This window comes from Poecile atricapillus, chromosome Z, assembly GCF_030490865.1.
Source record: "Poecile atricapillus isolate bPoeAtr1 chromosome Z, bPoeAtr1.hap1, whole genome shotgun sequence".
NCBI classification, from domain to species: Eukaryota; Metazoa; Chordata; class Aves; order Passeriformes; family Paridae; genus Poecile; species Poecile atricapillus.
The window spans coordinates 27,566,934-27,579,333 of NC_081289.1; the positions used below are offsets into that span (position 1 = coordinate 27,566,934).

Genomic DNA, 12,400 nt, shown 5'->3' on the forward strand with positions numbered 1-12,400 from the left:
CTGTATTTGGCTGAAAGATGCAAGAACACTGGAAGGAGTCTGTCCTGGACTCTGCCTCTAGGAGTTGACTCACTTGAGGCTTTCTAAAACCCTCTTTTGGTTCAGAGATATTTCCAAAGGTGCAGAGCAGGCTCATGCACAGTTCTGGTACTTTCTCGTTTTCCCCAGATGAAAGATATCCTCCAAATATTTTACATTATTTGTCAGTGTTGTTTTCTTATAGAAAAGATTCCTGTAGTAGCAATAGGGAGGTTATGTGACTGCCAGTGGAGAAGAGACCTAACACTCTGATGAGTTGCTATAGTATAACAAGTTATATCAGCTGATCTATTTGTCCATCCCATTCTCCTAACCTGTAATAAATACAAGATAATAACATTTTAATTTCAGCATTCAGGGAAAGACTTCATGCCATCACAGACTTATAGTCTTACCTAATATATATTGTATTATCATATATGTTCTTTAGTAAGAGCATTTTCTCTACTGACTGCATTGCCACCATCAGTCTGGCTGGTCCCATAGTCCACTGTCTGATGCAGATCCAGGCTCAGTTTGTTCAGCTTCTGTTATAGGGCTTTCCTCATTACCCAGAGGGTATTCTGCAGCTAAATAAAAACTGAGGTCAGGAGAGTTGTCCTCATATTGAAACTGGAGGGCATTATTTTTAAAACCCCAAGCTAAAGATACTCCCTCACTGTGTTATGCGCCCCAGGAGAAGGTTTCTCTTCCTGTACCAGCACGAAGATGGACAATATGTATTTTCTGCTTTGAAAAGCTATTAAGCTTTTGTTCTCTTGACTGAACTATTGCCCAGAGAGTGACAGATTAAAAAGCAAGTAAGAACAGTGCAAAATATCCCCTTAGTGTTTCACAGTGTGGGGTCTAGGAGGGAAAACTTGGGTTCAGTATTGAAGACTGTCCTTAGCTGGGTTCAGCCTGTCACTTGGGCAGTTTTACAGCTGTCTTTGATTGGCTTCTCCTTCTCTCCCAGCTCTACACGTTGCTTCACAGCCGTGGCACCGATTCCTGCTCTTCACAATACTCAGTGGGGGCCAGAAGTCCTTTCTGCAGCCAGAAGTTCTCAGGTTGATGACTTTGGTGAGCAGCAGAAGGGTGGGCTATTCCCCATCTTTCCCAGTATGTTGGTACAATGCATGTGGGCTGGTTGTTGGTACTTAACCTGCTATGCAACACAGTCTGATACTGCTGTGGCTTTGTCTGGGACTATATTTGTGCCCTGTATTAATAATGATACTTTCAAGCGAAATTCCACACTCTGCAGAAACTGACTGCTGTTAGTGAACACCTCCTGTTCTTTTGGTGTTAGTAACATTTATTTATATCATCTAAGACCCCTGGGGAGGAGCGGGGAAGCTTGCAGAGAACATGCAACTGCTGTTACCAGTCAGGAACCAAGCTGGCTGCTTGGCATCACAGCTTGTCTCCAGTCTTGACCTTACAGACCTTACTTCTAAGGGCAGGGAGTTAGTGCAATACACTACCCTGCTGTATGTGGGCTGGAGGGGGAATGTGATCCTGAAGATAGAGCCCTCATGGCAGTGAATGAGAGGAGGGGGTTATTAAAATGAACCTTCCCCCTCCAAATAAAAGATGGGTCTGTGAGTATTTGCTGTTCTTATTTCAGATTTAAAAGGTTACCTCATTTATTTTAGTTCCTTCCCAGCTTAAACCAAAATAAGTCTGGCTATAAATCACAGCACCATCAACATAGATACTTGTACTGGTTCCATTAGAAGTGGTATAAAAATCAGGCTTGTGGTTAAGGTGCTGCACTAATGGCACATAGAAGAGGTCTCTGCAAGTGATGAGTCACTGTTGTGTTCTGTGGGTCTTCCACTATTTAATGTCTCTATTTTTTCCTTTGTTCAAGTTTGTGAGATATCAGAGCAACAACATTATTTCTCAAAAAGAAATTAGCCAGATTATTCAGGAGGCAGCAGAAGCCAACATAGCAGAGCTGCCCGAGGCCACATCTTGTGCTCTCCACCTCTTCCTTTCTCAGGTGAGAGAGTAGTGACTGCTTAAGAAAACAAGAAGGAATCCCTAGGCTTTTGCTTTGGCCTTTGAAGATCTCATTGCTCTGTGTGGAGATGAGGGAGGGAGTATGAAGGAGCAAGCCCAACAGTTTTATGTTGTTCTGGAAATCATTCTTTTTTCTGACCCCTCAGATTCAGAGCAGTCATTACCAGGTGGAGCCAGAGCAGTCAGGGATCATTCAGACCTTGCTGGATCGCCTCTTGGGACAGAAGACCACTTGTGTAAAGCATCAGGACATTGTGTATCCTTTGATAGCTGATGTGTGTGGCAGGTGTAACAGAGGTAGAAGGGACACTTAATCTGCTGGTGCTTCTCTTGTTCCAGCTGAAGGCAAACAAAATTGAAAGACTCTGAGTGGTTTCTATACTTGGCTAACTTTGGGATGAAAGACTTCATCACGTCCTAATCTGAGAAGACATTTTGGAAATGAGGAGACAATTGGGATTAAAGATGGGTCTGTACGCTGGGCTTGCATTCATCTATAAAGCAGAGGTGGTCTGATGAAAGGGGAGCAGGCTTGGGAGTCTCTGGCTTCAAAGCAGTAACAATCTCTGTATTGATTTCCCTGGAGGATGAGCAATGAGTTAATCTCTGTTTGCATGCCATCTAGTGCCAGTATGCCCATGAAGTAGTGGAAACCCAGATATGACTCAGGCACTTGCAAAATGCAGAGAGCATTTGGGAACCACTGAGTAGAGTTACCAGATTTTATTCTGTTTGGGCCTGGAGTCCACCTCTGCAAACTAAATTCACTTCTCTGGTGATGGAGGCAGGGGCCATTCCCAGATGCCTTGTGGAGGAAGAGGGAACCTGGTGCAGTATTTGGTTTTTTCTCAAACTTATTTTTTTTCTGCCTTCCTGTTTTCATCACACTGCATTGCCTCAGACATGTAGCAGTGATGGAAGTGGCCATGGCAGTGATTTCCTATGGGTGTGGGGACTTCCTTCACTGAGGGGCACTGTCATCAGCCACATGTAGGGTATGTGGTGGGTGAGGTGTTTGTCCTGTGAGGAGTAGCTTGTCCTCATGCTTACCCCCAATGTGATATTACCGCTCTGTTGTGGGACACTCAGAGGGCAAGTTGTCCTGGTGGAGGCCATTGAGCCCCATGAAGTCCCTCTCCACTCCATTTTGCTTCTCTGTACAGGGATGAGGGAATTTGGATGGGAGGTTTTGTTACATTGCTGAAGTTAATTTCTAACTTTTTCTATGTATTAAGAAACCTTCAAATCTTGGTGGTCAGGAAGGATCTTAGATACAATTGAAATGCATCATGTGGGGCTACATTAATAAGTTAGTCATGGACATGGAAGACAAAATTCTCTGTCAAAATGGAGCTTTGACTTTTCTTCAGGTTAACCTACACTGGTATTTCTCACATATGTTGGGAGTGAGGTTCCATGGCTTTGGGAGGGTTGGTTTAGTAATGAAAACCTCCTGTAAGTGATATGTCGAATGTGGGAATTCCCATAGCATGCATGCCTTTCCTTTGGTTTCCACTCATGCTGTTAATGACAGATGTCTGGGAAGCGTGGCAGTGTCCCTCTCACACATTGGAGATTGAAATGAGAAGATACAGTGCACAGAGTAGAGGAACAGAGCAAGAATGCAGCAGGAGATCCCATCCTGCCATTCATTCCCAGTAGGGAGAAAGGAAGGGACAAAGGAAGTCACTTGTTGCTCATTTTGAGAAAAAGGTTTGTTGAAATTAAAATTCAGTTCTGTTACTGAAACGGCTCCATTTCCCCTTCTGTGCGGGATAAGGCTTGGTTGATGCCCTTCATCTATCAAAATGCAGACCTGCCTGGGGAAACGATGTCGTACGGGAATGCTGCGGAAGAGGTGCTCTGCTCGCCCGCCTTGGCTGATGGGGCTGCGAGATGGTCCCTTTGCTCTGGGCTGGAAGGGGCGGTGGGGGATCAGCCAGGATCCCGGGGGAAGCAGACACGCTGCGTGTCCCATAGGGATGAGGAGGTTTCTTCCAGGTCCCGAGTGACTCCTTCGACTAGAGCCCCAGCCCCCGCTGTCCCGCTGCCTCCAGACCCTCGGAGCGCCCGCCGGTGCGTGGCCGGTGCCGGTGTCGGGGCGGGGCGGGGGCTCAGGAAGTGACACGGCGGGGCGGAGCGGCGGTGGCAGCGGCAGCAGCAGCAGCAGGAGCAGCAGCAGCATGGCAGCGCGGCGGGCGTGAGCGCCGGCCCCGGCACCCGGCACCCGGCCCGCAGGTGGGGGACCGGCCGCGCCGCCCGGGAGCCATCCCCGCCCCGGGAGGCCCAGCGGGGCCGTGGTGGGGCAGGAGGGAAGGGCGGGAGCAGCCCTGGGGCCGCTCCGGGGGCATCGCGGGACGGGGCGGAGGTGGCCGGTGCTCGCTCCCTCCCGGGCAGCCGCGGTGGCCGAGAGCGGGGCGGGCAGGGAGGTCCCGGGACACCTCCTTGGAGCCTGGGTTGAAGGGCTGTGCCCGACGGGCTCTGCCTGCCGTCGGCGCCTGCTCGCCCCGCGCTGGAGCCGCGGGAGGAGCGGACCGCCGCGGCTCCTGGGAGCTGCCGTCCCCCCCGAGGGTTCGCTCCTCCCGTGTGCCGCCTGCTACGTCCGCTGGACACGGCTCCGGGTGGGTTTCCCGCAGCGCCGCCGGGGTAGGCTCGCCTAATCTCCTTTGCGCTCCACGGTCCCTGTGTGATTGCCTTTACTTTCAGCGGAGCTTGCGGGAGAATCCCCATCTCTCTGTGCCAGCGGCCTCCCGAGCCCCAGGGTGCTTCTTGAACCTCTCCTGCACGACGGGAGACACGAGGGTGGGCTGGGATGGACCGATTCCCGCTGGAAATCACAGCAGGAAATCAGGGCTGCCAAACCCTGTGGTACGAGAGTTTCTGGGCTTGGTGGTTGAGAGACTTTGGAGATGAGCAGGTGTAAATGGCCAGTGCTGTTTCAACTGGAGCAGCTGGTCCTGTAAGCCCCATATCGATGTGTCCTCCTAGAGAAGTCTGAGCAGCAGTGTTTCACTTCTGAGGTTTTTGGTTCACCTGTAAGAAGATATTAATCCTCATCTCGTTGTTGGAGGAGAGTCTCAGGAATGGATTCGGGGGGGGAGGGAGTTTTCATTCCTTGTTTTGCCACAGCATGCTCCTGGTGAAGGATGATGCTTTTCCCCTTACATTTCAGTGCCTGCAGAGGAAACGTGGGGGGGATCATGCAAAAGTTTCTCCTGGGAACCAAAGCATTGCAGCATGGCTCTGCCCTGCAAGCTCATTAAGTGAATAAATCTCAGGGATGCTTGGTTCAGATGGGGCTCCTGCAGGAAAATTTATAAAGTAATTGAGAACATTTTAATGGGAAGTACTAAACCATCTATTACACGGCATCTGTTATCATGTCTTTGGAAAAACACGTCTAAATTAAGAGGTTGGGAGACAGTGAGACAGACTGGTGGGCTTGCTGCTGAAACAGCCAGCTGGCCAGGGCTGCAAGGCAATGTTGGTGGAAACTCCTTTCCATCTGTAGCATCAGGCCAGGCCTCGGCTTCCTGGACTGCTCTGGGAGCATCAGGCAGAGCTGTCTTTGGCAGAAATCAATTCAGGGAGGAGCAGGGAGGGGAGAGAGGAGCAGCTCTGCAGTGTTTCTGTCTCATCTCATCCCTCAGCAGGTGTGAAGACACGAGAGAGAGTTTGTTGGGAAAGCATGGAGGAACATCTGCAAGGAGCTTTGGCACCTCTGCTGTTGCATAGTGTGGCCTGGAGAGGAGGGAATGTCCTCTGCTGTTAAAGTGTGGTGAAATTGCCAGGGCAGCTAAAGGAAATAAATCTGAGCTGGTCCCACATGGCATCAGTAGCCCCAAGTTCCCTGTGGGTAAGAGAAACAACTGGGCCCTGCTTCATTTTCACCGGCATGTTTTAGGCCTGATGGACAATGGCAAATAAATAACTTCAATGTGAGAATGAGTGCCAGCAGATCAGATGAAAAAGTGATGGGCTTCCAGTATGGCATGGTTCTCCAGTCCTCTCCTTGTCCCGTGGGACAATCTTCAGGGCTGATGTAAGAGGATCCAAATACATTTGCATTGAAAATATTGACCATCTCTACCCCAGCATCTGCTGTTGTGTCTCTGAAGAAGCCCATCACTGTTCTGAGACTCGGAAGCAGCCAGGCAGGCGGGTGGACCTCGTGCTGCAGCAACTGGCTGGCTGGCAGCTGCTTCAGCCAAGAGCTTTGCTCTGCTGCTGCCTTGAACAGGGCTTTTTGCAGCTCCTGTGGAACATCCTTTGGCCACCCAACTCCAGTGTTGGAAATGGGGGATACAGCAGACCCTGCCCAAATCAAGCATGCTGGGACTGCCACAGGCAGCATGGCAGAGCAAAAAGCCTGTCTGCTTTTTGCCTTCCAGCTTGGTCTGGAGGCCACTGGCTACCTCCAGTGTCTCTTTCCAGTTCTCCATGAGCATGGCAAATAGCCAGCCTGGTCCTTATGGTGGTGTGTTTGATCTGAGGGGCAAACAGGAGCAGGAGTCCCAGGGCAGTCACTCTTTGTGCTTTTGCATTTCTACACTTCCTCCTCCCTGAGAGCTTGGGGGCTCTGCAGAGGACAGACTTACCTCCCTGAGCCAGGCCCTGGGTCCTTGGGCCATGGTTTTTGGCAGGGTGAAGCTGTCTCGTGGAAGCTGACCAGGCTGGTAGGTCCAAGAGAACATCTGTTTGCCTGGGCTGGAGAATTTTCCTTACAGCCTTGGCTTGCTGGTGTGCTTTGTGGCATTCAGGACAGCTGGAATACGGCTTAAGCCTCACATTGCAGTGGCAAGAGGGGACAGACCCTGAGCCTAGCATAAGGATTTGTGCTGCCATCCTGGCTCTGCACCATGTCAGCAGCATGGGGCATGTTGCTGAGCCCACACCAGGGGCAGCCAAGTCTTCTTCAAGAATGCTGGTCATATTTACTCTGGTCTGTTCCTTTCCAGAGGTGTTGCCTTTTACAAAGCACAACAGCAAAATATTTCAGAGGGTTTTTCATGTTTGTCTAACGCTGTTCCCCTGTCTTTGCCAGGGGTGTGAAGATGCTTGGCTTGGTCTCGGCAGGAGGTGCATGGTGGGAGCTGCTGCTGATCCTTGCAGTGCTGGGAGAGCTGCTGGTGCTGCCTGCTTTGCCTTTTGTGGCTTGGAGTTGAAGAAATTATATTTGTTTAAAAAAGAAAAGCAACAAGAAAAGAACAAGAAGGGATTTAATTTTGTCTCAGTGTTAGGGCATTACAGAGACAGGTTTGGCTGGGCAGGCAGACTCAGACTCAAGAGGGCAGTGGGTCATAGGGTGAGGTCAGCTCTGGTGGCCTTACACATCTCTGGTGGCCTTTCCTTTGGGAGCAAGAGGTGGCTCAGACAATGCCTCTGAAGGAGCTGTTGCTTCTGTAATTGCTAGTGGCCTGTGCTCAGCTCTGTGGAAGCCTCGTGCCTGAGGACAGACTGCCTTGAGTTCTGCTGCCTGGGGACTGAGCTACTGCTCTTCTTGTCCAGGTATAGATTGTCCAAGAGGGACAAGAGCATTCTCAAGGACTATTTCCTCCGGCTGTTGACTTTGTCTGAGGGACCTTTGTGGTCAGGAGGAGCTCTGCCCAAGAACATCCCTTCAAAGCCTCAGATGCTGTCTGGGAAGGGGCTTGTTTGGAGGGAGGGGGAAATTACCACCAGATCACCTGTTGTTTTTTTGGCCTGGGACCTGCAGGTGGCACCCAGCTTGTAGTGAGGGAAAGGGTCCAGGTACCAATACCCAGTGGTGAGGGCAGGTCGCTGAACTGGTTGCACTGGGACTTGAAGGAGAGATGGATTTCAACCCCTCAGTGTTCGTTCTCTTCCTTCCAGATCTGCTGTTGTGGTTGTTGGGCTGCTTTGCCTCACAAACCCAGTAAAAAGCTAGCTAGTTATTTTTGGAAGAAGGGGTAGATGATCTGCTGGGTCAGATGCCTGGAGGCTGGCAGTGCAGGCAGGTAGAGAGAAGAGGGAGACCAGGGCTTCACTTGTAGAGCAGAGCAGGCTGGGACATCACCATGTGGCTCTGCTCTGGCCACTGTATCCCTCAGACCCATCATGGGGACAAGGGATGGGCAAGGACCCTGGTGCCAAGGGCAGTGTGTCATCAGTCCCAAGTGGCTTGTGTGACTCCTCCTTTTGGTAAGTCTCCTCACTGATCATTGGTTTTGTTGGTCTGTTTTCTTTTAGGCTGCAGCGGCCAACATGGATTTTCTCTTCATCTGCCCCTTTCTGCTGGCATTGCTGCTGTCCCAGGGCAGCTTCACAGACCTGGAGAAACAGAGAGCTGACTCTGGCTTGGAAATCTGTATCCTCTGCAGCCTGCCCCTCGTGACCATGTATGCACTAATGGCTACAGAGGCTGGAGGGAGCACATGACAGGGAAAGGGTCAGAGATCATGGAAAGGGGCACAAGGAAGTGGAAAAGAGAGGATGCAGAAGCACTGGGAAGTTGCTGCTTTGTCCTTCTGTAGATGGACAGCTTTAGCCAAGCTCCTGGGTTTGCTAACCAAGTGCCTGGCTTGGTGCAGGAGCAGAAATGGCAGTGATGCCTGGTGTTCTTCCTGCCCCATTGTGCACACATTGTGCCCCACTGAGCACATTTCCCAGTCTGCTCTTGGAAGTGGCATAGCCAGCCAGAAGGCAGAGCACACCTGCACTTCTCAGTGATTTGGGGTCACCAGCTGGGATGGTGGAAGAGGACTCCTGGGCTTGTGGCACTTGGTCTCCTCAGTGCCACAGGTACCTTTTGCCCACGAGGATGTGGGCTAATGCAAGCCCTTCTTAGCACACAGCAGCATCCCCTGGTGAACAGGCAAAGTATGAAAAGATAATGAGTATGTGGAGACACATGGGGAAGGTGGCAGTTCATGTTCCTCCTCCAGCCCATCAGCAAGAGAGTGGACTGGCAAGCAGAAAGCTCCCCACAAGCTCTTGACATTGTTAAGGGTCTGCTGGGGTGTTTGGGCAAGGGGTTCCCTGGAAATCTGTGCTTCGTCCTGGCTCAGGTGCTGCCCCTCAGCCGTCAGACACCTCATGGAGAACTGGGGGCACTGGGATGGTGCCGGGGGCCCAGTGGAGGGCGGAGAGCAGCATTGTGGTGAGAGAGTGTCGGCAGTGCCCTTGACAGTGCTGCAGATAAGAAGCTGTTTGAGGTGAAGCGCAAGGACCAGATGAATGCTCTGAAGAACTTGATTGAGCTCAATGACATCAACCAGCAGTACAAAATCATTGACATCATGCTCAAGGGACTCTTCAAAGTAAGCCACAGTGCAGGCTGCACTCTGAGCCCACAGGGGTGATTGGGAATGGGAAGGGTTGGGGGCTTCTGTGGAGTGTGTGGCAGGTGAGCTTTAGGACCTGAAGGGAGGATGCCATGGGGTTTCAGTGAGGCAGCTGTGGCAGCACCTCCAGGGTGCAAGGTTAGGCTGGAAGGACAGGGCAGTAACCGAGGGCTCTGGCAGGTGCTGGAGGACTCCCGTGCTGTGCTCATTGCTGCTGATGTGCCTCCTGATGGGCCCTTCCCTCAGGATGAGAAGATAAAGGATGGTAGGTCCTTTCTGGTTTTTACTCCCCTCCCTTTTTCTGGTGCTCTGGTGCACCACAGACATTCTTCCTGAGATCATTGCTGGGGTAGGTACAAAACTCCTATGCATCCAGACCAGACCTGGGCTGGTCCCTGTCTGTTGGGGACCCTATTGCTCCCTCTCTGACCAGTTCATACTGGAGAGCCTATGGGTTTGCCCTCAGCCTGTGCTGGTGGCTGTCCCCACAGCATACTCCCATGTGGTGGAGAACACTGCCTTCTTCGGGGACGTCGTCCTGCGCTTCCCCAAGATCGTGCACCACTACTTTGACCGCAACTCCAACTGGAACAGCCTCATCCGCTGGGGCATCGGCTTCTGCAACTTGACGGGTGTGTTCGAGCAGGGACCCCACTCCCAGGTCCTGCGGCTGGTATGGCTCTTCGTCCCCCTGCCGTGACCCCTCTCTGCTGCTAGGCTGGTGGGGTGAGGGTTTTGGCGTAAAAGGAAAGCAGGGCCCCCCATATCTGGGGGCTGTCCTTGGGCTGAGGGATAGGGGAAGAGCATAGAGCATGGATGGAACTGGTGGGAGAGTAGGGGACTCTGGTCACATAGCTGGGGGATGTGAGTGGGAGGCACCACTCCCCAGTGAGGTCTCCCCTTTGCTCTGCAGATGGCTCAGGAGCTAGGAATCAGTGAGAAATCACCCGATTACCGCAATCCCTTTAAAACGGACCAGTCAGAGGTAAGATGGCAATGCTGCCGGCTTGCCTCATGGGCTTCCCCATCCGTGTTGCAGCTCCAGGCAACTGGCTGGGGAATGGAATGGGTGGCTTGTGGGAAGTGGCCAAAAGCCCCTGGTCACTGAATAAGCGTGGCTGAAACACAAACACTGAATTCCCCATCAATGGTCTACTTTGGGCACATGGTGCCCTTTCTTCCCTTCTGTGGCCACCTGCCTTGGGGTTGAGACCGTTTGCCTCGTGCTGCATCTGTGCTCAAAGCTCCCTGGGCTGTGAGGCTTGTGTGTTGGCTTTGGTGGTTTGGAGGGGTTGTGCCTCTGGGAGGCAGTGGGCGCTCGCCCATGCTGACCCCTTGTTGTCAACCCACAGTTTTTCCCCAGTGCTGACACCTTTCAGAAGGCGCTGCGGGATGAGGAGAAGAGGAGGAAGAAGGAAGAGAAGCGGAAGGAGATCCGCAAGGGCCCACGCATCTCCCGCTCACAGTCAGAGCTGTAGCACAATGGGACTGGTGCCTTGCAGTGGGGGTGACACCACTGGGACACAGAGCGGCTTGCTCCCTTCTCGGCAGCCTTGGGCTGATGCCTGGCCGTTCCCTTTCCATTTGTGCCGTGGGTTTTGTTTTGTTGCCTTTCATTTTTATTCAGCGGAGGTTGGGTGGTGGTGCTGGTGGGTTGCCCCAAAGGGGCTAAAATGGGATACCCCTTTCCACAGAGGTAAAGCACAGATGGGACAGCACCGGGGCCATCCCCCGGTCAGGGTGTTGCTGCCTGTGGGGAAATAGGGGGTGGGGGCCACGCCTCTGGTGGAGCCCAGGGATCCCTCCTCACTGCAGCACACCCCACGCTGAATGTACCTTCTCCAACACGGGTGGGCTGGGGAGTGCATCACACCAAACAGCCTCATGAGAAATGCTGCTTCTCTCAGTTTTGCTTTTCGTTCTGTTAAACGAGTGATCTCATTGGCACCCCCCACTGGGTTCTACCTGGTCTCTGCACAGCTGCTACCTCTGCCAGATCAGACCTCCCCTTTTCCCAGTGGCTGTTTCACTGAGCAACATGCGTTTCATTGTCCAGATTTAGCTTAAAATGCCGATGGCAGCTGTTCCTGGCCGATGGCGTCCCGTGGCTACCGCAGGTCATTCCCGCAGAGAGGTGAATGCCCGGTGAATTTTTGGACAGGAGGAATTTCGGTACTTGGCCTCTTTGCAGCCAGTGGGTGGCTGTAGTGCAAGCAGTGCTGATGCTGAAGATGCTGGGGAAGCAGCCCTGAGCCACGGAGAGCCCGTCCTGCAGCCCATGCCCCATCCCTTCTCTTTGGGGCTCATCCTCTCTAAATGAGTCCCCAAAGGGCTCTGTCAGGGGACAGCCATGTGAGCGCATGTGGCGGTAGCAGGGCTGAAGTAGGGAGGGAGCCAACTGGAGGGGCTGTGACCTGACACAGCCACCCTGCGGCTCCTCACCTGTGCTGATGGCCTCGCAGCAGAGCGGGCTCCTACAGAGGTGCCTTCCCCAAGGAGTGGGTGCTCTGTGCCGGGCTGGCGGCTCACAGCCTTTGAGGAAAGGGAAACGTCCCGAATTTTTTAACAGCAGAGCCAAGTCCCTCCGATGAGGGGAGGGGGTGGCAATGGGCGCATTTGTTTTTTCTTGAATAAAATTGACTTTACTATTTTTTTTTTTTAAAGTAGAAGAATCCTGGCTCTTGCTCCCGTTCCTAGGGGGAGCGGGTGTGCGCCAGAGAGCGTGGAGGCTGGCCCCTCAGGAGGTGAGGGTCCGTGGGCGCTGCGGAGGGAAGGGCAGACCCCAGGCTCCGTCCAGCTGCCCTTTCCGCCGCGCATCCTGCCGGCACCGCGGGGCGCGAGCGCTGCCCCGGCCGCGCTTCCCGTGGGCGGCGGCGGCGGCGGCGGTGCCGCTCCCACGCGCGGCGCGGCCCCGCCCCCTCATGAATATTGCGCGCGGCGGGGGCGGGGCGGGCTATGCTAATGCAGCTGCTGATCGCTGACGCGCCATCACACCACGCGCCGCCGCGGCCGCCGATTGGCCGGGGGCGACCTGGTCTCATTGACAACAA

At 53.0% G+C, this 12,400-nt stretch overlaps 2 protein-coding genes across 3 annotated transcripts in view; both read left to right on the forward strand.

Annotated features, from left to right (window-relative positions):
• LOC131592728 (meiosis inhibitor protein 1-like) overlaps nt 1-3,761 on the forward strand; it is a 37,808-nt gene extending 34,047 nt beyond the window's left edge. Inside the window, exons 28-31 of the mRNA XM_058864456.1 lie at nt 995-1,101; nt 1,895-2,026; nt 2,193-2,302; nt 3,581-3,761. Of these exons, the coding sequence (XP_058720439.1) occupies nt 995-1,101; nt 1,895-2,026; nt 2,193-2,302; nt 3,581-3,626 (395 nt within the window). The 3' untranslated portion in view covers nt 3,627-3,761. The remainder of the gene's footprint in view (nt 1-994; nt 1,102-1,894; nt 2,027-2,192; nt 2,303-3,580) is intronic.
• Nucleotides 3,762-4,179: 418 nt separating this feature from the next.
• Nucleotides 4,180-12,006, forward strand: LOC131592737 (coiled-coil domain-containing protein 134-like). Of its 2 annotated transcripts, XM_058864473.1 has the most exons (8): nt 4,180-4,284; nt 5,700-5,902; nt 8,257-8,374; nt 9,205-9,326; nt 9,531-9,615; nt 9,842-10,023; nt 10,264-10,335; nt 10,703-12,006. In XM_058864473.1, exons 2-8 carry the CDS (start codon nt 5,873-5,875, stop codon nt 10,826-10,828), a joined length of 735 nt encoding a protein of 244 aa, XP_058720456.1. In that variant the 5' UTR covers nt 4,180-4,284; nt 5,700-5,872; the 3' UTR covers nt 10,829-12,006. The 2 variants fall into 2 exon arrangements, with proteins under 2 accessions (XP_058720456.1, XP_058720458.1); XM_058864475.1 differs by lacking the exon at nt 5,700-5,902.
• Nucleotides 12,007-12,400: the final 394 nt, after the last annotated feature.

Excerpts from the sequence above, each read along its gene's own strand:
- LOC131592737 (XM_058864473.1), top strand. The coding sequence starts at position 5,873 with ATGGCATCAGTAGCCCCAAGTTCCCTGTGG. Across the intron at positions 5,903-8,256 it reads TAGCCCCAAGTTCCCTGTGG|GCTGCAGCGGCCAACATGGA; the intron begins GTAAGAGAAACA and ends GTTTTCTTTTAG. Across the intron at positions 9,327-9,530 it reads TGCTCAAGGGACTCTTCAAA|GTGCTGGAGGACTCCCGTGC; the intron begins GTAAGCCACAGT and ends GGGCTCTGGCAG.